We start from the raw sequence: 25123 nt of genomic DNA, 5'->3' as shown, positions 1-25123 counted from the left end.
ACTATATTAGACAGAGCTGTAGTAGTAGCAGCAGTGGTAGAAACAGTAGTAGGCATCGTCATGGTGTAACTGTATCTTAAGTTGTGTGTGGAAGCGTAGCTGCTATTAAGCGTAGTCAGGCTGGTCAGGCGAGCACTACAATGCACTCTTCCTCTGGGTTTTGTCTGGAATGTGTTTACTAGTTCTACATTGTGTCTGTGTGTGTGTGTGTGTGTGTATGAGAGAGAGAGAGAGAGAGAGAGAGAGAGAGAGAGAGAGAGACCAATGAACACACACACACACACACACACACACACACACAGTAGTAAGTTGGACAGCGTCGTCCTCGTGTGCAGAGCTGGATGCATTACAGTGAGGAGGAGCAGTGGAAGCACAGTCATGACTGCGAACTGTATGCTCATGCACACGCGAACGCTAAGATGAATACATGTCATACTGAGCATACAGCACACACAGTGCTACATTTATCCACCTGCAGCAGCAGAATGTGTAGTGTGTAGTGTGTGTCCATACTTTGTGCATCCAGAGAACCTGAAATAGCCCGATGTGGAGGTGAGGGGGAGGGGTGGAAGTGCAGCTCAGCTCAGGCATGGAAACTAGCGTATCCGGTTACAGGATCATAATATCACTGCAGAGTCCATCCACTAGCACTGCACTACTGCACAACACACACACACACACACACACACACACACACACACACACACACACACACAACACAGCCAGCTCCTGGAAAAATATGTTCGGCCCACATGTGGGTTTGCAGGCACAGTTGGCACACACACGCACACGCACACACACACTTTCTCTTTCTCTCTCTCTCTCTCATGCCTGCACACACACCTGACCTGCACTCTAAATGTGTAAAACATGTTTTTATGTTTTGCACAGAAACACAAAACAGGTTTTACACCATCATTTTGTGATTAGATTTATACTTTTCAATCATTCATTTATATTAAAACTCACAGCTTGTTCTTAATGGTCTATTTTTCTTTGCCCAGACCCACTTCCCTGAAGTCATCATCAACTTTTAATGTAATCTTGTCTTAAAACACACAAAGACACAAGATGGCTTTCTTTTTGAGATGAAATTTCAGATTTTTATGCTACTTGATTGTATTGTGTCCTTCAATATCAATTTGAGTTAATCATCATCTTCTCTCATAAAGGGGACAAAGTGTGTGGGCCTGGTTGTGTAGACGTTTCAGAGTAAAAAGGAAAAGCCCAGTCTGTGTTGGTTCTTTTTTGTATCAGGATATTTGGTGATATTTTAGGCAAAATTAGAGTGTTTATTTTGAGAAATGTTCTTACCTGAAGTTCTTTTCATAGATCAGGTCGCTCTGCTGGAAACAACCATTTATTTGTTTTGTATCTGTTTAACTTTTGAAGGTGGTTTATAAGGTACGAAAAAATAGGAAACACTGCAAATGGAACACATTTCATTAGATGTCTTATTGATTACATATATTGATTAAATAATAGATAGTCCAGTTAACGTTCTTAGCCTCTGATATGATAGATATGATGCAGTTTCATTTCACAGAACAACATAGGCAAAATAGCAAAAATATACTATTACTACTTTATCGCCATCACAATATCAACTTGCACAATATACACATGCGAAAGGCTGCAACGTATCGCAATTGACATTTTTTGTGTTAGTTGAAAGAAAATAAAACGTATTCTTATTCTTAATTTTATAAAGGACAACACACATTAATCAACATTCCTGTAAATGTGCCAGTGTTAGCCAGCCGGCAAATTTTCAACTGTAGTCCTTTGGCCAAATTATTTTAGACCAGAGCAACAGGAAACAGCAAGAAGTCAAGAAGACACCATACAGACAGCTAGAGCAACAAATAAGCTTTCTCAGTAAGCCATGCAGTGCTACAGGAAGCAGCAAGACATTAGCACAGTTACACATCAAGAGTACCCCCATTTAGTATAAGAAGCGATGCAGGCATCAAAACACAGCCAAGCAACACAGACCCAAGCCATCTTCTTACACCGTTCAAGCAGTAACAAGCAGTAATAAAAAGATGAAATAGGCTACACTTTAAAATGTAACTATCATTCTTTTTTTAGTGGTGCCTTTCATATATAATGTTCAATAAAAGAATGTTGGAAATGATTTCCTTTAATTTGTTTTAAATTCAACAAGCAATTTGTTGTATTTTAGCAGACTACTGAAAGCAGCAGAAAGGCAAAACAGAGTACACTTCAGAATCGCAAGTAATATCGTTATCACAATATTCAACAACGTTATCGCATATTTTCCTCATATCGTAGAGCCCTATTTTTGTCCAATTTAAAAGTAATGCCTATTGAGAAAAAGATCTATTGTTAACTTTAGTCCAAAATGATCAGTAATACTACTGAGATTCAAAACTGTAGGTTGGTTGATTTCTAGTCATAGTTGGTTGCTTCTTTGCTTAAAAGGGTTTAGACCTTGAGCTATATTTGCCTGATGGAAATCCTTCTGGAAAAGGTAGTTAGTATAAGACAGTTATTGGCGAGACGGTTAACAGTTGCGCGTTTAGTCACAGTGACCTTGAATGAAGACCGTGGCTCCATTTTGGAGAGCGGCACTCCTCCACTGCTGTGCTTTATCTGCTCCACTCATTGTGACCTGTTTTTCTTCTTCTGGTGTGTTCATATCCAGACATGGCTCATAGGGTGTAGGATGGTTCTGGGCCTGTGGACTCTGACAGTCAGTGGAAGGAGGGGGGGGTCTGAGGTACAGAACGGAGGAAGGAGGAATAGATAGACGGAAACTAGGTAAAGGAGGGACTGAAGAAGAGAAGAGGTGGAGGAGAAGTGAAGGGAAGAGGAGGATAATGAAGTGGAATGTAACGGGTGGGGCACCTCTGGTATGTCAGCCCTACAACGTGTGTGTGTGTGTGTGTGTGTGTGTGTGTGTGTGTGTGTGTGCGTGCCATGAGTTAGACATGCGCAGCTGCTTCAGCTCTCGGTCACACACCCCGCAAACTGCTTTGAAACTAACTCTGTTGCTCTCTCTTTGACTCTCTCTGTTTCTGTGTCTCTCTGACACTCTGATTCACCATTTTCCTACAAGCTCCACAAGCAGCTGCAATGAATACAGAAACTCAAGCAGTAGGTCGTTAAAAGGCACAAACGTCTTAATGTTAGGTTTTTAAAAAGAAATAGTACTTTTACTATTCTTACACTCTGTTGTCATTATTCATTACATACACACATAGGCCCAAAATACACACATAACCTATAAACATTAGTGGAGAGATGTAGGTGGGGGCTGCCATTTCGTAGGGGTGGGGGGAAAAAATTGATACAGCAAAGTATAGCAATATTTTCCGTGTGGCAATACTGTATCGATACATGGGCGCTAAGAATCAATTATAAAATTATATAAATTGCACCAAATTGCGCATTAACTTTTTAGTACTGCGATAATTAAATCAATTGCTTTTTCAGTCTATTAGATTGTAAGATGAACAAACATAGAAATGGATCTTTTTAGATAAAACAGATGTTGACAAAGTTTTACTTTGGGGACATAATTTGAATTTGGAAAATGGATAATAAATTGCAATATATCGAAGAATATTGCAATATAATTGAAATCACTATAACATCGTATCGTGACAAAAGTATCTTGATAATATTGTATCGTGGGGCCTCTGGTGAGTCCCACCCCTACCATTTAGGCTGCATCATTCTACCCTACTACGTTTTCATTTTTAAGCAGCATTTTGAGACAAAAATCTCCGTCCACACAAGAGTTTTAGCTCCTGTAGCAGAACTAATCTCCGTCCATATTAACACGTTTGACAACGCAAATCACATGACCATTCTCATACACTGGACATGTTCGTGCCGGTGTAAACAGGAAGCAGATTGTCTGACGTTACTCTGCGGGTAAAAATCATTGATGTATAAGTTGAAAATCCAGAAAATACTTTAAAAAATAACAATGGCGAAAAGTAAGATCAAGGGTTTATTTGCTTGGACCGATGTCGAGGTGGAACTGTTACCGAAAGGTACGTAAGCCTACCTAGCCAATAAGACTGATGTGCGTCGTCGTTTCCAAAGGTCTCAGTTTATGTCCCTACAGACTACAAATGGAACAAACGGAAATGCCGTAGTAGTGTGGACGCGAGGCCGTTACCTTCCGCTTTCTTTGTGTTGGAATTTTAAACTCCGGTGGAATTATGAGGACTATGGTTAACTGCTCCTCAGATCTTCTTTGGTTATTAAAATGAGGAAACACATGGATCAATAATTATTGTAACTAGCATCAGAACCTGGAACCCGGAATGGAGACATGTTAGAATATATTATATTTTATTTTAATGGAATTTGAATTATATTTTTACCTGTCACTGAGAATTGATTAGATGGCTGGTATGCTCACCTGGTAGAGCATATGCCCCATGTACAGAGGCTCAGTCCTGGTCACTGCGGCCGCGGGTTTGGTTCCGACCTGCGGCCCTTTGCTGCATGTCATCCCCCTCTCTCTTCAAATTCCCTGACTTAATCTGTCTTATTAATAAAGGCAATTAATGTCAAACAAAATAATCTATCCACTTGAGTATTTCTCTTTTATTTATTCTGCAGCCCCATGAACGAGGCAACTGTCTTTGGTTATGTCACATGTCTGTAATAACAGCCGAACAGTCGAGTGTGTTATCTAAACTGCTAAAGTCAGTTGAACAGGTAACATTAGCGTTGTCGGTAGCCTACCGGTTACAAACAGGCTCGGTAACGAGACACTGACATGCTGATGGATTCAGTGTTTTTGTGTTTTTTAGCTGAGCTAGACCAGATCATATTTGGCTAAAACAGATCGGTGATGCTGTTTTACCCTTATGGTTCTGGAAGTGATGAAATGTAGCGTTTTATGTGGAGTGAGCACAGCGCCGGACTACGTATAAAAAATAGCCTTTTAAATGCTACATTGCTTGTGAACAACTGGTTGCTCGGATTTGGCATGCAGTTAACACACAACTGTGTTAACAACTGTATGGCTTATAAATAATATTTCGATACTTTTAGGCAATACCGCAATATATATCTTCATCATATTTTCTTTAAAATAACATTAATTGTTTGATAAAAGTTTGATTTGACCCTTTAAAGTGTAAGATCATACCAGTAAACTCATCTGAAATTAGAGGGAACACAGCTTGTATAGTCTATGATATTTTAGAGGGCTTTAAATTAGAAATCCCACATCAGAATGTCCTGATAATATTATTATTTTGACGTTAACTTGGTCTGTGGAAACAGAAATGTCACTCAGAGGTAGTGTACTGTCACTTTGAAGTCATAATTATTCACATAATATTTTTTTCTCTGAAATACCGTTTGCTGGTAGTAGTCTTTTTAATTATCATTCTTTTTCTTTGTTATTTAATTTATTTTATTAATTTAAATTGACTGGCCTGTTGAATGAATGTGATATTGCCTATCACGTTCACCGAACTAGGCTCCTTACATGCTTATTTTGAGGAGTTTGGTCTCTGAGATCGAACATAGATAGACTAGGGAATTGCTAGGAACGCCAACAACAATCCTTCCTCCAACAAAGAGGAGGGGTTATTCACATACGGGTACCTTGTTGTGTCTGTGAGAGGGAGCGAGCCATAAGAAGGAGCAAGAGAAGTGAAACGCCAAAGCAAGTCTCATAAATAAATAACTTGACAATTTGTAGGTCTACTCGATGTTGGCGAAATAGTTTGCCGCTGGTTGGCTGTCTTGCCGAGAGTTAGATGAGAAGGTCAATAGCACTCTCATATCTGTGTGTCAGCTATGGATCTAAGGCCAGGAGATGGTTAGCTTAGCGTAGCTTATAATGTCTGGAGGCAGGGGGAAGCAGCTAGCCTGGCTCTATTAAAAAACTCAGTGGCATAGCTTTTATAGCTTACTTGCTAACACAGAAAAATGTTGAGGTACTTTTGTTGTGGCAATCAAATAGTCAAAGGGTTTTTTACATCCACTAACGTCAGTAAAATGCAAATATGTGCAGCCAATGAACCGACAGATCTGCATCATTTATGATACAATTGCAAAGTGTTAAGTAATTCAGAGTGCATAGCTCAAAGGCACCTCGGCAGTAGTTTTAATAGAAAAAAGGGGGGTTATTTTAGATTTACTTTTCTGACCGATAGCCGACCCTTAACTGATCATTATCCAACAATCAGGCAGCAGTGTCCCAGTTCACCCGTCCAGGAGGCTTAGACATACTTTCAGCGCTCTGCACGTGCCGACAGCTGCAGGCTTGTACCGGTCGCGCAGAAACGATGTTGCGTGCATTGTCATGGACACATGCAGCCACTTTTTTTGCACGTCTGTGCGACTGACGTATCCCGTCTCCACCGCATCCACCTGCGAGGTTGTCAGCTGTATGTCTGCCTGGCATACTCTGTGTGTAGGACGGCCGATTTAACCCGCCAGTCCTCATCGATATAGTGGCATTGTGTCACGTAGCTCTCCGCTGTGAGCGCCGTCCAGCAGAGAGCCATGAACATAGCAGAAAAAAAGAGCTTAAAACGCAACTTGCTTGTGCAAATTTAGCACTAAGTTTGCACTAGCAAGTTAACTAGCACTCAGTTAAGGAAATACATTTACATACATTTTTCTTTTAAAATGCAAAAAAAAACGTTTCTTTATTAACTTTTTTAATATTTGTTTTAATTATATTGTTTAATAACTGTTTAACTGATAGTATTAATCGGGTAAAATTCTTATTGTTGGTTAACAGTTAACCGGTTAGCCATTAACATCCCTAGCAGAAATAGATGGAAAGTTGTTCATTCCCCTCCTACCTTTTTCGGCCAATCTCTCACCTACTCCCCTGCTTCCTCTTCCTCCTCGTCTTCCTCCTCTTCCTTCCTGCCCCCCAGCTCACCCCCTCCCTCCTCCTCTTCTCCCCCATCTTATTCTTTGTCATCTCTCTGGGTGAATTCCCAGCTGACTCTGTTTGTCATGGCAACCAACCAGTCGTGGTGACTGGGCCTGCAGCTCACACTTCCTGTGTGTGTGTGGTTGTATGTGTGTGTGGAGACGCATGCGCTGTGTGTGTGTGTGTGTGTGTGTGTGTGTGTGTGTGTGTGTGTGTGTGTGTGTGTGTGTGTTTAGACAGCAACTGGCTGCATGAGCCTGTCAGCCTGGATTAGAGTCAAACACACTGCAGCGATTCCTGCTTTCTTTCTTTCTTTTTCATTTTCCTGTCTTTATTTCTGCTGCCTTCCTTGCTTTCTCTGTAGCACCAGTAATAACACTGTCAGATAGTTTGATTAGATAGGGAGATCTATTAAGCTATTGGAATATGTACAGTATCTTTAGAGAATGCACTGTGGCTTCACCGTGGCTCTCTCTTTTCTCTCCCACTGTATGTCTCTCGCCCGCCTGCCACCCTGCCCCACCCCCTCACTAATACCCCATTCAGACCGACACAGTGATGCAGTTCGGGGGTCCTTCTGTATGGGTCAACTGCATCAGCTGGCCCTCCCTCATGATCCTCTTCCCAGCCAGGGTTGGACGCCGGTAGGATGCTGCCAGGCGTTGCTACCAGCAATGGAAATTAATTCAAAGATACCGGCGTTTAAATGTGATTTAACCAATCCACCGACAAAAGAGAGTGAGAGAGAAGGAGAGAGAGATAAATAGAAAGCACGTGCATGGGTGATCAAGAACGATGGACAGACAAAGAGGGAAAACTGAAACGGAACTTTTATCTGGTAAATTACTGGATATTATTTAGTGTAATTCTGTGGTTTACCAGTAAAGTGTTCAAAACTACACTGTAGACTGGAGGCTCTGCTAACAGTGCTAGTTGTCTCATATGAAAGGGTCCAACGCGGGTTGAACACGCGAGCTGTCTGAAGGTGGTATAAGTAACTCAATGTGCTATTCTAATATGACAGGAGGAAGGAGGGTGGAGGGGGGTTGGGCTTCAAATGTGGTCCATGATCCGGTGGTACAGCAGGGAACACTGCTATTACATAACTGTGTGTGTGTGTGTGTGTGTGTGTGTGTGTGTGTGTGTGTGTATGTGTGTGCATGTGCATGTGTGTGTGTGTACTGGACTACAGTATGCAGCGGTAAGGCTCCCTTTGCAGCTGCTCTTGGTTTCAATGTATGTTTTTTTTTTTAAATCCCCTGTTGCAGTAAACTTGTTGCGTTTAAGCAGCTTTTTGAATCACCACGGTTAAGCTCCTGGGTTTCAGTATGTGAACTTCACTGTTGTATATATTAGTGTTTCAGTTAGCTGACATGTGGTATAGAGCCCGACCGATATATCAGTGGGCCGATATTATCGGTGGGCCGATATTATCGGCCGATATTAGGCATTTTCCAAACTATCGGTATCAGCATTTATAATGGCCGATAAATTAATATTTAAAAAATAAAATAAAAACGGACGAAACACCCTTCGACCATGTTATGAGTGTTGGTGTTGCATAGTTTGTCCACCAGAGGGCGCTCTACAATGTACCTGTTGGCAACACTCGTGTTTAACCCTTTAAGTTTCATATCTTAAGTTTGTATGTTTATACATTTTATTTATCAGAACTTTAATATATTTGGATGTTCCTCTGTTCTGTTGTGACAATAAAACAAACAAGTTTATTTTTTTAAACTGCATTATCATATTATTTTAGTGAGGACTCATAAATAACTACAAATAACAAATGTTCTGTTTATGTTTTGTTACACGTTTCTGGATTATTTTTTTAAATATATATCGGCCGATATATAAATATTTATATCAATATCGGCCTTAAAAATCCTTTATTGGTCGGGCTCTAATGTGGTATGATATTGATAATATAATGCTGAGATCCAGTAGTGCTATTGGATTTGAGTCAAAGTACAAAAGCCCCAATGGTCAGGTGTAAACTTTCTGCAATATCAGAATTGTTTGAGGTGTATTCCAGACAGGGAACAAAGGAGTGTGTAAACTTTCACCAATTTAGAAATACTCAATAACAAACCAGGAGGGAAGAACAGTTTTTGGTCATGGAGGTGCTCTGAATTGGTTAAGGAAAGTCATTGAAAATCTTATTTAATAGGCTTGGATTTTCTCAGAAATTCTCACCACTGCCCTGTGTTTTGTTATATACCAGGAGGGGGTACATTTAATCCCCATAGCCCAAATGGGACTGGACTGGCCCAAGTGGGGTGCTACCATTACATATCAGTGTAAGATGATGTAATTGTCACTAAAAGGGCCGTGCCAGGACTGCATCTTTTTTTTTGAATGGCTTGAGAGCTAGATGTTTAATTGATTGATGGATCAACAGGAAATTGAATGACAATTACTCTGTACTCCATTAGTTGTTGCATGCAAAAATGACAAATGTTTGCTTAGCTCTGGGAAATTGTGAGGGGCAACTTCTACTTCTGTCTAACATTTCATAAACAAAATGATTAATCAAGAAAAAAAGTTGTCTAAGAATAATCGCTTGCATCCCTAGATGACATGCTTGTTGCCTTGTTATGTTATACTGACTTCTATGTCGAGCGACAATTAAACTCCTTTCTCCTGTTTCTCTGATTTTGTGTTATTTCAGATATATGTTCGGTAAAGGTGCGAAGCGGAAGCTGGACGAGGATGAAGAGGGGCTGGAAGGCAAAACGCTGGAGGCGCCGGTGGCGGGAGGGGGAATAGGCCTCGGTCCGGAGGGCCTGTCCAAGGTGTCGTACACCCTGCAGCGGCAGACCATCTTTAACATCTCCCTGATGAAGCTGTACAGCCAGCGGCCGCTCGGCGAGCCCAGCCTGGAGCGCCGCGTTCTAATCAACAACATGCTGCGACGCATCCAGGACGAACTGAAGCAGGAAGGCTCCCTGCGGCCGCTGCTCTTGCCGCCCTCGCCGCCGCCCGACGACCCCATGGATGAGGGTTACCGTGAGGCGCCGCCCTCCTTTGGTGTTTTGTCAGTGGCAGCGGCAGCACAGGTATCCCAGCCTTCTGCGCTGTTGATGCCGGTGATCATTCCACCGCCTTCACCCCACCCAATGGTGCCTCCCAACTGCCAGGCATCCCAGGCCTGCTCAAACCGTGTGGAGGCCTGCCCCGCCCCTCTGGAAGCCTGCCTCACTCCAGCCTCTTTACTGGAGGAGGATGGTGGAGATTCAGCCTTTTGTACTCCATCCCCACCCACTCCTCCTCTGTCGCCTCCACCGGTGCAGCCTCCTCCGTTACCTTCGGCACTTCTGAGTCAGGCGTCCCCCGGGGTCCCTGTGCCTGCCTCGTCCAATGACAGTTTCCCCTCCGCTCTGAGTGACATGGAGTTGTGTCCTTCCACAGCCATAACAAGGACAGCAGCAGCTAATACTACGACCATGACTACCTCCCCAGCTCCCACCCGACTCACCCAGCCCTCCCACTTAGCAGCCCCCTCCCCAGTACCCAGAGACTGCAGGACCATGGGTGCTAAACAAGAGGCAGCTGGCGTCTTGCTAGCCGAAGCCTGCTGTGCCGATCTCCGGCCGATGGACACTTTGCCCACACTGCCCCCTGTTGGCCTAGTAGACATTTCTTCCTCTTCCTCCTCTTCCTCTCCCTCTGGGTTTCTCTCAGACTTGGCACTGGACGACGTCCTGTTCGCCGACATCGACACGTCCATGTATGACTTTGATCCCTGTACCACAGCGGGGGCTGTGGGCGCGGCGGCAGGTGGTGGACTCACCAAACTTCCGCCGGTGGTGACGGCGGACGACCTTCTCAAATCGCTGGCGTCGCCATACAGCAGCCCTGCCCCCCAGGTTTCAGCCAATCAGCCTTTCAAAATAGATCTGACAGAACTGGACCACATCATGGAGGTGTTAGTGGGCTCGTGACTCACCGACACCACCACCTCAGAAACACACAGACAGTTTCATATGGAGAACAGACTGGAATGAACTTTTGGGATCGATTTGGTTATTTTCCTGGTTGTTGTTTTTACGTTTAAAAAACAAAACAAAAAAAACTCTCTTCAAAGGTCGGTAATTGTAAACGTTGATAGTGATGTCAATTAGTACTACTATGACAACTACTACTACACAACACTGTGCATGCACTGTGCTCGCCTTTCCAAATATGGAAATGAAGTAACCGGGAAACAAAGACACACATACATTTGTATTTCTATACTTGTGAGGACCTCCATTGATTCCATTCATTCCCTAATCCTAATTTAAACCTAATCCTAGTTTTACTCTTTAACCTGAACCTAAGCCTTAATCCTAAAAAAGTAACTGTAAATAGAAAAAACGAGGACCGGCAAATTGTCCTCATTCTGGAGGATTTTTGCAATCATTCTATCCTTGTGAGGACATTTACTCCTCACAGGTATAGTTATACAAGTGAACACACATAGACATGACACAGACACACACACACACACACACACACACACACACACACACACACACACAAACACACTGAATTCATGGCTTTTAGCAGATGAGTGCCTTTCAAAATGACCACTTCAATTCCTGTTTTTACAGTATTTGTCTTTTTTTCTAGTTCTTTTCACTTTAACAGCCTAGAGAGGTCAATCCTCAATGTTTTTTTTTTTTTATTTATTATATTGTGTTAAAACTATTATTAAGTAAGGTAATTTGTTATGATCAAATAATTATTTAATCTTTATCTTATTACATATGCTATGTTTTATTTGTAAAGCAAGCATAAAAAGGTTTTACAAGGAATACATTGTTTTGTCAGTGTGCTACATTATATATTAGCCTGTCAATATAATCACGCTTTGGGAATAGCTCTAAAACACATCGCCTGGTTGTTTGTTAAACTCGTTTTGGTAGAAGGAAATGTCTTCTTATACACATCATGTCTATGAATTCAGTTCAGGACTTATTATTTTTCTTTCTCTTCCTTATTGGCAGGCAGGCACATATAACTGTGCTGGATGCTTTTTTACATGAGCTCAAACTATGGTCTGGTTATCATGCTTCACTTACATCATTCAAATGAGCTACACCCACAGGAAAGCTTGATGTGTTTACATTGGAAGCGCCAGCTGCGCCACCACCAACTCTTGCCTCCCAGTTGAATGTGGATGATCTGAAAAGTCCAACCTGAGTAGAGACTTTAGGCTCTAAACACATATTTGTGGCTGTGGACTCAAGACAAAACAACTATCACAGATTGCATAGAGCTTCTCAGAATCACACCAAGAAAATTGAATATTTTAGTAGAAATGCCTCTTTTTTGGTTTGGCTCCTACATAATTAGCACCATAAGTGACGGACAGATTACAGCATCGCATACAGTATTACACACACACATACACACAATTTTCAGAGTATGTTTACTTGTGATTAGAATAGGAGGCCTATATGCCAAATCTCAGGGTTCTGCTCTCTTCTGTGCATTGTGTTGTACAGTTTTGATGTTGACCCCAAGGTATGTTTTAAACATATGATAGCAGGAGGGCTTAATCTGGCTTGTGAGGAATTTGAATGTGGATTTCCAATGAAGTAGGAAACCCAAACCACAGTGTTAACCTGATACCTGATACGGTGCAAAATACTAATTGTTTCATAAACCCTACCCCCCTGCACAGCACAAGCCACTATGCATGATCTTTGATTTGACCCAAAAAGACAAAATGTGATGGCTAAGTGTAGCTTCTAAGATGATGGTCACATTGGCATTCCTAAAGTCCACATGCTACGCACACACACGCGCAGACACATACACACACATGCACGCATGCACGCACGCACACACACACACACAAAGTTTTAGCAGCCATGTTATGTCCATATTCGAGCCTTTTATATGATATCTATTGAAGCTAGAAATAGTCCTGTTTACACAAATTTCGAAATTTATGTTATTTTAACTAACTATTCACAAATTTAGCTATTAACTGTGGGTTTCCACGTGAAAAGTGACAACACTATATGGAAGAGATCTTTGGAGTAGAGGCAACAGGCTGAAAACAGCTGTGTCACAGTCTCCTAAATCTACCTTCTCAGACTGCTGACCTTCATTTAGAAACCACACAACAAGAATTTTAAAGGTCACAGTGTCACATAATTTGCACAAAGCCCATTCTGAATGAGACCAACATGTTTGCACCAGGATAGTTGTATTTTTGATAGGTAGTTAAGGCCAGTAGTAGACACAGACATTAACAAATCACAGACATACCATCTTTCCTTGTAATGTAAAAGTCATACTGGCTACAGGACTACGGGATAGAATAATTTCCAAGGTGCAGATACATTACGTGTTTTTAAGGGTCGATGGAACAAAACAAAAAGCTGTAAAATGCCTTTTCTTGCGGAAATATTCAGAAAGATAGAAGCAGTGAGTCAGTAAAAGTCAGACTAACTCACTTTGCCTCTTATAGCCAGACAATGCAATGAAAGTTGAACTAATCGGCTCAAATATTAAAAAGAAAAATCCACCCTGGGATACTTTTATACATCACCAGTCATAAGTTCAATGCATTTACAGACTTGCTGTGTGAAGTGTTGTAATTGTCTTGAGGCTACTCTGGGTGAAATTGGATTCTGCCTTCTCCTGATTTTTAAAGGGGCTGTACTCGATATTCAGAAGAAAAAAAAAAAGTGTTCTGGGATTGGCTCCACACGGCTCTCACAAACCCTTTCCCAACTTGTCAAATAACTCTGCCCAGGGAGCCATTACTGCACTATATCTTTACGTAGCAAATAGTTGTTTGATGCTATAATAATGTTCGGAATATCAAGTAAAGCCCCTTTAAGTATCAGAATTCAAAATGAGGGCTTTTAAGCCCTCAGTTTAATGTTTAAAGCTGTATTCGTAGGTTTTTTTAGCCACTTGTTGACAACAGAACAAGCTCAACACATAACATAACATATTATTACTCTATAGTATATGAGTTGTTTTGGCAAGTGTGTTGGCTAAAGATTGACGCATTAGTATTCATTTGGAATTCTGTCACCTGATAATTGCAAGTTCCATATTCACTCTCTCTTTCAGGCTGTTTTGGTCTCCACCAACGGCTGAAGGAGGGACACATCTGCCTCTTTAGCTGCTAATATACTCCACTTTATTCTGCAAATGTGTTGCTTCGCATTGTGGGTTTATCAGAGTAGTGGGCCAGCAAACCAAAACAATGAGCTAAAACACTCCATAGAACCAAGGGGAACTGCAGAGTTTGGTGATAAGTATCTGAGTCCCTCACTACAAACGACACCTTACACATTATGCATAATCATTTGATAGCAATAATAAAGGTATTGATGAGTGCAGCTTTAATGTTGACACCAAACATTGTAACTGCTGTGCACTGTATCTTATCATCAGACCCAAACAAAATCTGCTGATTTTAAATTTTACAGTTTTCAGTTTTCCAGAATGAAAACCTGCAGAATAATAGCGGACTGCTTTTCTGCTTAGGGCGGAGATGTGTAAGCATTCTGAGCTTTATTTTTATTTGTTTAAAATGTGCGGGAAATATGCGGAAAATTCTGCATCCACAAATTCCGTGGGGTCCTGCTTATCATTATACATATCAACATTTGTCTAGCTTTTCTCAGCAATACACAGTAAGGAAAAGACACCACAAATAGACACTGCAGTGGTGCACAAATGCACATCACCAACAGGGTGGATTTTTTCCTTCAAAAGTACTGAAGTATCAAATAGAACAAGAAAGCCTAAACACTTGTGTGTCTGCCAATACAACCTTGTTATGGTGTAAAATGGTATGTTAATGGTATTTCTAGCAGAAGTCCCAGCTGGTGGTACCCAGTAGTTGTTAATGGGACAGAACGTGTTATCTGGAATCCAGACTGACTCCTCTTGCTGTGGTAGCCAACAGCAGTGAGGTCGGGGCGGTGTTAAAACTTTTTTTTTAATTGAAGATCATTAGTTTCCCAGCGTGCATTTGACCGTAGCCAGTACGTAAATGAAATGCATTTGAACTGAATTCAAAGCAGAGTGTGAGCCGAGCAGATAGCAGCACCAACTCATGCTGTTTGTAGACGACTTAGTCTTGTTTCTTTCACTATGTTTGGATTTGGAGTGCTTGTTTTTTCTTTTGTGTCTATGAAGTTATTTATTCATGTTGTCTTTCTTTTCTGTGTAAATATATTTATTTTTGATGTGAAGTGAACATTTGGATTGTAAATGTGTGTACAGAATGTGTGGTAGGAATGTATTTCAGATAGGAATGTATCTGAGCGTGGAATTATGGGTGGAAGCCATTTTTTTATATATATACATAGGTAGTTCTATGATCTTGTTTATGTTTGTTTGTTGCTTTGTTATTGATTTCTGTGGGGTGGCGGCCACAACTTTTTACATCTTTTCTACTCTTTTATTTATTTATATATATTTTTTTTCATCGTTTTCCAGTTGAAGGCGAACAGTTCATGCAGCAATACTAAAAAAACCTGTTTCCAACCTTCAGATGTCAAGACTCCAAAGCCTGTCATAGACGCTTCAATGCCAAAAGTAATGTAGATAGTATGAACAGCATTCAAGCTCCTGAGACTTTGTCGATCAGTGTTTGTTACCGAATCTGTTTTAGCGCTGTCCGAGCATGTGGCGGTTCCGAATCGCCGAGAAAGACTGACCGCAGTCGAGGCTGATTTCCTCTACGAAGGCTGTATTTTACACAGACCTCAGAGCTGTGCCTTTTTCTATGCAATAGAACACAAACACACAGAGAGAAACTATCAGCTGATCACTGTATTGGGATCCAAATGTGGACTGTAGATAAAAAATGTGTATATATATATATATATATATATATATATATATATATATATATGTATATATATATGTATATATATACACATATATATAGTATATGAAATAAATGGACTGCTCTTTATGAATTTGAAACAGTCTTACTTTTGTAGTTTTATATATATATATATATATATATATATATATATAAATATATATATATACAATAAACTGTAAAAAGAGCAGATTTGTTTTGTCTCCCTACTTTCTGATATTGTGTACAGTCTTGATTTTTCATATACATGCACATAAACACATTGACATTCATATTTACATAATTGGATGACCACTTTGGCTCACTTTTGACCAGTTTGTGTTTTGAATGATTGAAATCAATACTTTGTTTGACAAAATAATCTTAACTCAAGGTCCTACTAGCGTTTTCTGGAGCTTTTAACCGCTTCTCACGATTGAAAACATGTTATCATGTGGCCGCAGTTCCATACTTGCAATCCTGAACCTTACTTTTCATGCCAGAAAATTCCAAACGTTTACTGATACTGTTATTTATATTTTTAATTTTGGAAGGGTATATTTTTTTTCTTCTACCATATACCTTGATAACAAGAAGAGGGGGACTACAACAACTGAATTGTTACAGCCACAGTGCATGTGTGGAAAAATATGTCTCAACTTCTGTATGAATTTTTGTTCACGATAACAGGGGGTTGTATACATGCTAACGAAGGCCATGTGATGTTGACACCAAGCAAGTGAACCGCATTGAGAATTTTTTATCACAATTATATCAAACTATAAATATAATTAACACAACAACATAACCATATAAAATTTATACCATGAAGTTTGTGCAACCCTATCAATAGGCAACGCATTCTCATGAACGGGTTCGTATGATATCGTACGAAAAGTTATGCACGCTAAAACGTATGATATACGAAAACTAGGAGACCGCTGGCTGGTCACGTGACATCGACTACAGAGCTCCGTGCTACAGAGCGGCAATTGCTAGCTGTTTAAGCCACTACAGAGCTTTGTGACGCTGGCTTCAGACCATCATCACAGGTCGTCATATCAGCGGCAGTTAGTAGATGTGTTTAGCTGCTGCAGAGCTCTGCCGCACCGACTACAGTGCTCCGCATGGTGCTCTGTCAGTTCAGCGGTAGCTGGTGGTTCAGTTACCTGAATATAGATGACTGTGCGCCGGGTACGGAGCACCACAAGCTGCCGGTCGTTTTAGGTGGTTCAGTTCCCCGAGAATAGGTGACCTGTGAGCCAGGTACAGAGCACCGCGAGCTGCCGGTCGTTTCGGCGGAGATTACGTTTAAGTTTAGGCAAGAAAAAGTGAGCGTTATGCGGCCACGAAAGTTACATTTAGGAACAGAAACGACTAGTTAAGTTTAGGAAAAAGATCATGGTTTGTATTAAACACGCATTCCTGGGTGAAAGTCTTTTGTCTTCCCCGGGAAGCAAACTCTGCTCCCTGGCTTGAAAGTCCTGCGTCCCATCACCCCGACCACTTCGCTACACAGAGAGCCGCGTTCTTATGCAGCAGCAGTCAATGTGGTGCGCACAGCACAAAAAAACAACGTGGAAATCATACGAATTACAGTGCTTATCTTTTCGTAGATTTTCGAACATATGGTTCATGAGAACAGGCTGCAATAGGTACACTGAGAAAAGTGGTTTAAAAAAGGGTTATAATTTATTTACTCATTCAGAGCGGGGTAGACTAAGCCGTGCCGCAACAAATCCAGACCAGATCTAGATGTTTATTATTTCAGTCAGACAACTCACGATTGAAATGTTCATTATAACAGCAGAATATTGTGTTTGGCGGCCAGACTCCAACCTCATCACTCCCCACAGATTGGGTTCACATGAGATATTGGGTAGTTTCCCCCTGGCTGGAGCCTGCATGTGGATGCTGGGGTGGTGGTGGGGCTTACAGAGCAGTCAGCAATACTGGAGCAGTGACCGCCAAATTGATTGGGTGTGTTTGGTAAATGATACAGAGTGTGAAGCGGGTCACGTGTATGCAACGGTGCAGCTCGAGTTGCATGCCTGAACTAGCTTGCAGGCGTTGCCCCATATATTAAAATTTGTTTATTAGGATAAACCACTTGAGACGTATCATATCGTTTTCAAGGGGGTCCCAACATGTGGGTCTTACTTACTGCATGGTACTAAGTGAACAGGCTTCTCATCTTTAAGGTTCCCTGGACTTAATAAAGGTGCATTATTTTTGTTATATTGTCTTATTGGCCGGGAGGTTGCCGTACTGACTTTCTCGACTTGCAGCTCACCAACACTATGTCTGGAAAACATAATGATAAATCCAACCATACGCTGCAGTACTCAACACCTGTAAACCTAAACAGATAATGCTGTACATGTTCCGTTTTCAGCTCATAACAAAACATAACAGACAACCTGCGGATGGCATACTGGACTGAGAACTTCAGCGGTTACATATAAAATTAAAAACAACAAGCTCTCCACGTAGGGTTGTAACCTGGACTTTACTAAGGTCATAATTCCCAATGCACCCCAACCCCCTTAGAAAATTAACAAAAGAAAAGACATTAAATAAAGTTATGTGTTTGTCAAATTGTTTTTATCCAATCAACTGTTACATTATATTTTCTGTAAATCTATTTCCCTACATGAAGGTTGTACTCGACTTGATCTCCTGCAGCTAAAAAATGATAAACAATTAAGAGCAAATTGTCAGCTAATTTTTATGGGAAACATATGACATCTGATTCTTTTCAAGGCTTAACAGTTGTTTTAAGAAACATAAGTGACTCCTTTGAAAGGGTATTTTTGCAGTACATTAGGTTGTTTTAAAGGGCCTGAGGGATGTAACAGACGTTATTCTACAACTGCCAAATTAGTGGCCATTGTGGAAACAAGTAGAAACCAGTATTTTGCAACGCTGCATCCTATTCATCTTAACTGACAGGGATCACAATAATTGGGCCACATTTGATTTTTAATTAGGTCTTGGTACCAGCTTGATGCGCTTCTTTGCGCTGGATATTGCTCGATAGTCTCCATTATAAAGTTCAGCCTGTGTCTTTCTCTGTTTTTATAGTTTACAGCAGCACAGTGCCAACATTTGCCACTGTTAAACAGCCATGACTCCTGATCCGCAGGCCGGTGGTTATTTCCAGCATTCAGGCCACACAGCTGTGAGGGGAAGGGGGACAATTTGTCTCTATTGGTGGAGGGAGGGAAAGTTTAGCTCAACTTAGCAACAGCAGAGCTAAGGTCACTGAGGACAACACAGACAGAGGGCTGCTTCTCTCGCTGTCTGTCATCTAGAACCGCCTCTCATTTTATTTTATTATTTTATTAAAGGCAGGGTTGGTAATTTATTCCAATATACACTTTTTGATATACTGTAGTTTGAAATGGTCTTTACACCCCAACAGCAATAAATAACTTATGGGCTCTGAAAAAGGAGGGAAAAATATCTGTCATCTGTAGCTGCTGTAATCCTGTAAAAACCAATCACTGCCTTGCGGTCCGCTCGGAAAGAACCAATGAAATGCTTCCTCGCCCAGCTGAGTACGAATCATGTTTGTTTAAGCATTCGGTATTATAATAGGCTGTGTTTTGTACAGAATAAACCTTTAAATCAGACAAATAGCAATTAAAATCCCTCCAATTCAAAACAATAGAAAGTTTATATAAAACGTCATCATGTTGAGTCGATTCTGAACCAATCAGCTGAGAGCCAGACGTTTCCCATCATGCCCTGGGCCTGCCTGGGTCCTGCAGTCGGTGAAGAGCAACTGCGGTGCCTGGCTTTAAAAACTGCGGCTGCCTTGATCTTGTGAGGTTATCGTTGCCCACGTGTGCATGACATCAGAGGGAGTTGGGATCAAGTCGGATACAAACCTAACTGGAATGCATTGGGAGGCAATTGCAGGTGATTGATTCTGCGCAGGCCTGGTTCATCTTGAACAAGCCTATTATTAGGTGTTTGCTTACTGCTGAATGAGACATGAAGTCAAATTGCAGTCCTTTCTCCGCTCTGCTCTGAAGCACGTCTGTGTGTGGGCAGAGCCCCGAGTACAGGAGGAGGGGTTAGACGGAGCCCCGAGGAAAGGAGGAGGGGTTAGAGGGAGCCCCGAGGACAGGGGGAGGGGTTAGACTAGGGTGACCAGATTTCCCGGAACTAAAACCGGGACACTTTGCTCGTGACCGTAGTGCTCGTGCACGCACACGCTTTTTAACGTAAACATGTGCCAGCCCAGGTCAGACATAGACACAGACAGATTAGACACAATTTTGCCAACAGAACACATAGGCCTACTGCTCACAACATAATGGGGTATCTCAGTTAATATTCATGCATTTTCTTGGTATGTAGCCTACATATCTAAGAAATAATATTAAAAGACATTGAGTGAGTTTTGTGTGGGACCAAACCAAAAAGCATTCTTTTGGAAAATTCACCCACTGAACTTGTGAAAAACTTTGTGAAAAGGTATTTTTCATTGCATGGCACTAAACTAATTATTTGGAACTGCTGCCACAGGCTTGAACTAAAGTTATGGTAACACTACATGAATTATGAATTCATGATTTGTGCATTACTTCATTCCTTTATATCTTATGAATGTGTGTGTGATGTGTGTGGCTTGCACAGTCATAGCGTTACTGAAGGCTAGCTGTAGCTCGCGCTGAAGTCAGGAAAAGGTAAACAGCAGTGTGCAGATCGGAGTGTAGTGTGTGAAGAATGAAGACCGGAGGTGTTGACAAGGGAAGAAGCTTGGAGTAACATCTAGAAGATATTGAACACATGGAAGAGGCTTTTGAGTTTGATGGTCGTCCTTTTTTATTCAAACCCGAGTATAAAGACGAAGAACTAGCCTCACAAGAGTTGGAAAGAACAAGACAGACAGAGGGGCAACAGGCAGATGAAGCAGCTGCTCCAAGCACGAGCCCGGAGTTCTCCTTTAAATCATATATGCTTAGAAACCAGTACATGTATGGACCAAAACAATAAATATAAATTTAAATGTCATATATTACATTTATTGTAAAAAAACACAGCCCTGAATGTTTTCTCAAAAGCCCAGAATCTTTTAGGTTTTTAAAACACCTTAAACGTTGTGTCACATGCCCTCAGACTCTCTGACTGGACCGGCAAATCAATGCTGCAAAAGTTTGGTTAGAAATATCAACATTCATTCTGTGAACTCTACTAAAAACAGGTTTCAGATTACCAATGCTGTTTACGCCAAATTCCTACCCTACCTACATTCTGTAACTTTGAAATACTAACATCAGACATTTTTTTGCCTCTCTTTAGGTGGCAGGGGTGAAAATCCTCAACATGTGCTGTGTTCTGGTTCCAGAATGATAAAGACAGTTGGAGAACAATTAGCCTAGATATAAAATAGGAACTAGGATGTAGATGTTTTTCTTTGCTTGGCAACTATGTTTTTTCCCCAAAATGATGTACAGATTTTGAGCATTCTATTATTAAATATCTTGAAAAATAGTGCATATAGCTGCCGTAAATGGGAAACCCTGGGGATGGGGACAAATGCTCTTATGTCTTCTATTTTCATTCTGCTTGTGGTTGCTTGCCAACTAGCTTTATTATATTGCCATCTCGTGGTTAAATACAAGAGGTGCAATGAGAATTTGCATGAGTAGGCTTAAAGCTTTAGTGTAGTTTTTAGTGTAGTTTCATCCGCCCCCATGAGGAATTCTAAATAATGACAACAAAACTGTTGGTGCGTCCACATGATACAAGCCTTCAGTGACTTCCTCCACGCAGTGGCAAGTAGCCAAGGAGGACACGGAGGATTAAAGAGTAGGGTTGGGTACCAAAACACAGTGCCAATAGGGCACCGGTTCCGATGTAAACGGTAGTAACGAGACCGAATAAGAAGGAAAATTTCGGTGCCTCATTTCGGAGCCTGACTTTTTTTCTTTCAGAAGCATCGCTGCACGGGACACTACGTTACCGTTAGCTAGTAGCTGTAACAATGGTTAAAATGCTGACAGCTAATGTTAAGCCGGGCAAAGTGTGACTGTATTTCCCTGTAGAGGATTCCAACACCAGGACGTAACAGTCTGACTGCAGCTGCCGTTGTCGGAAAAACAACACAGACGGTGTGTTTACTTGAAACTCGCCAGCCTTGTGGTGCATTTTAAGTTATTGTAAAGTACCTTTTACCATCTGGTGCTTGTTTTTGTTGTTTAACAGCAATTTACTGGTGAAATAAGTCATTGTTATAAGTTATTGTCATTACATTATTAATCAATCATTTAATTTTGACCATATGGCCTTAGCAATAAACAAGCTGTTCTTTAATGTCGCCAATGACGTTTTATGCTCCTTTTTATAAATATTTTAACTCTTTTTTTAAAAATATTTTATATTATATACATTATAAATATATTATATATATTGCAGTTCAGGCACTGGTTCAGGCACCGTTTAGGCACCGGCACCATTTTAAAAGTATCCTTTTAACACCGGTATCGAAAAAACCCAAATGATACCCAGCCCTATTAAAGAGGTCTTTAAAGGTTTTTAGAGGCCTAATTATCTTCACTAAGTTTCTGTGCAGGAAAGTCATCAGATGCCACAATCTTCTGAACATAGCCATACTGAGAAATACAGAGAGAGTTGTGTGGAGCTGAGTCTTAATTAGCTTTGTAGCAACTCATTTGACAATGGCTTGAATGTAACGGACGTTGATTACTGTAATATATCAGTCCTTACTTCAGAAAAGAAAAGAATCTTTTTGAACAGTATGCTTTCTAAAATAATCATTATTTCATGAAATGATCCATCTCCCTTTCAGTTAGGCTACACTAACTGCCAGTGGTGGAATGTAACTAAGTACATTTACTCCAGTACTGTACTTAAGTACAAATTGGAGGTACTTGTACTTTGCTTGAGTCTTTTCTTTTCATGCCACTTTCTACTTCTACTCCACTACATTTCAGAGAGAAATATTGTACTTTTTACTGCACTACACTAATCTGACAGCTTTAGTTAACAGTTACTTTACAGATTAAGATTTTGGACACAAAACACATGTAGTTTATGAAATACGATGTTTTATTATAAATTAAACTACCCAAAAATATATACCCTACATTTACAACTGAAATGATTAGACCATTAAACACAGATCTGTTTGGATCGTTTCCAGCTTCTAAAATGTGAGGATTTTTCTGCATCGAGTACTTTTACTTTTAATACTTTCAGTACATTTTCCTGATGAAACTTACATACAGTACATACAACATTTTCAATGCATGACTTGTAACAGAGTGTTTTTAGATCGTGGTAGCCTGTTAGTATTTTTACTGAAGTAAAGGATCTAAATACTTCTTCCACCTCTTCTAACTGCTTCAATAAAATAGAAAAGGTGGAAAAAGAGCGAGCAGCAGCGCCCTCAGGAGGCACAGAGCTGGTCATCCATCCCTCCATCTCTGACAGTACTATGTTCCTGCAGTACTGGAGACTACATTTCCAGGACTGCATTTATATGACCGCATTTCCAGGACCCTAGTTTTTCCTTTACTACAGCGCCGTACCAGAGGCTGCGTTTTCAGGACTGCATTTCTAGGACCCTAGTTTTTCATATGTTAAAAGGTTCATTTCACCAAAAAGCTATTTTCTGTCCAAATATTATGTTTAAAAAAGTTTTTTCCACCCAGATACTACTTTCTGTCTTGCAATTCAACTTAGTTGATGTTGTGTAATATTAACAGGTAAAATAAAGAAGTACTTTTTAAATGTATTTAAAGGTGCTGTAGGTAGGATTGCGAAGATCCAGGACTTAGCCAAACATTTTTAACATCGACAACTTCTCAGTCCCTCCCCCCATTTCCGCTAAAGCCCAAAACAGTCTCCTAAGCCCCTCCCCCCACAAGTGAGAATGAATGCGTGTGCATGAGCAGTGATTGACACGCAGTTAGACACCCCCCCCCTGTCCCTGATTGGTGCATCTGAACAGGGAGCGGTGGATTTTTGCAAATTGCACAACAGGCTGTAGGTGGAGCCAGAGGAGCCGGATTCTTTTTTTAAATGACCTGCTTCATGTAGTTCTACTCAAACATAGGGTCAGTTTCAGCAAATATGACAGAAAGTTAGTTTTATAAGTCTTACCTACTGCACCTTTACATTGAAAACAATATACTAAACAAATTTCACAACCCACCCCCCCAACAAAGAAAAAAAAGCAAGCAACTAAGTCAAAAAGTTTTTAATTCTTCCTTGCCACTGTCGTACTAAATACTTGCTCTTGGGGGAATTACTGGAATTGTTGGGTCTTTGTAAATAATAGAGTGTGGTCTAAACCTACTCTATCTGTAAAGTGTCTGGAGAGAACTCTTGTTATGATTTGATACTATAAATAAAATTGAATTGAATTGAAATGTTGGCATTTCCTCATGAACTACACACAAACAGGAGAATGACAGTTTTAATTATTTATTGTCTGCCGTTTGTTCTTCACACAATCAAACCCTTTCAAACTGTCTCAATGATTCATTCATTGCATTCATTACTACTTATTAATTAAGGTTTTACCTAATATTAGTAAATAGTTGATAAAGATTTCACGGCATTGTGTCAAAAATACCTGTGATGATAAAGTGTCTCAGGTATACAATGAACATTAAACATTTCACATACACTGAAGACAGTGAAGACCAACCATAAGGACAGGCTTTTATCATCTTTTGAAGTAATGTGCTGGCTATAATGAATTATTATAGTCTTAAAGTTAACAAGTAATATAATACACCTGGTTGTGCTCACCAAAGATAGCTAAAACGTTACGGTTTTATTAAACAAATACTTTAGGCTAGCAAGCTATCATAAGCTAATGATGATTGTAACTTTAGGAGCTTTAAGACTTTTAACGTTAACGTTAGTTAACTCACTCACACTTTGGCAAGACAGCTAATATTACTTTACTGTCCAATTCAAGACATCAACTGTTTTCACAGTAAGAGTTAAACAATGAAAATAACGTTATTCACAATCAGTAATGTTATTCACACTTGGCTTGACAAGCTCTTCTTCCATTTTTGGTGGAAATGCAATCCTGTCGCGTTATTAAGAATCTCACTAGCTTTCTTTGCAAAACCCGCCCTCTAGTTAGGGTCCTAGAATTGCGATCCTGAAAATGTGGTCCTGAAAGTACAGCCTCCGGTGCTGCAGCTATATGCTAGTCATCTCTCAGCCTGTGGACCTGACAGCTTGTTTGCTTGATGGCCAAATCTCATCTCACACTTGCATCTTTGATCAAGTGTGAATTAACCATCTGTGTAGGTTTCTTACACATCACGTTGCAACTTATCCTGATAGTGTTTCTTCCTTGCAGTCTGATTTCATTATTAGCTAAAGACAAGTACTGACATGAC

The 25123-nt window shown here is 40.6% G+C and overlaps 1 protein-coding gene across 3 annotated transcripts in view; it reads left to right on the top strand.

Annotated features, from left to right (window-relative positions):
- The window catches only part of sertad2b (SERTA domain containing 2b), a 70843-nt gene extending 59152 nt beyond the window's left edge, over window positions 1-11691 (top strand). For all 3 annotated transcript variants that reach the window (XM_078273073.1, XM_078273074.1, XM_078273072.1), the window contains exon 2: window positions 9564-11691. In XM_078273073.1, coding sequence (XP_078129199.1) covers window positions 9568-10836 — 1269 coding nt within the window. In that variant the 5' untranslated portion in view covers window positions 9564-9567 and the 3' untranslated portion in view covers window positions 10837-11691. The remainder of the gene's footprint in view (window positions 1-9563) is intronic.
- The last annotated feature ends 13432 nt before the right edge of the window (window positions 11692-25123 follow it).

Source organism: Sander vitreus, chromosome 17, assembly GCF_031162955.1.
Source record: "Sander vitreus isolate 19-12246 chromosome 17, sanVit1, whole genome shotgun sequence".
NCBI classification, from domain to species: domain Eukaryota; kingdom Metazoa; phylum Chordata; class Actinopteri; order Perciformes; family Percidae; genus Sander; species Sander vitreus.
Note: the sequence above shows the minus strand (reverse complement) of the source record. Positions and strands in the feature narration are given on the sequence as shown.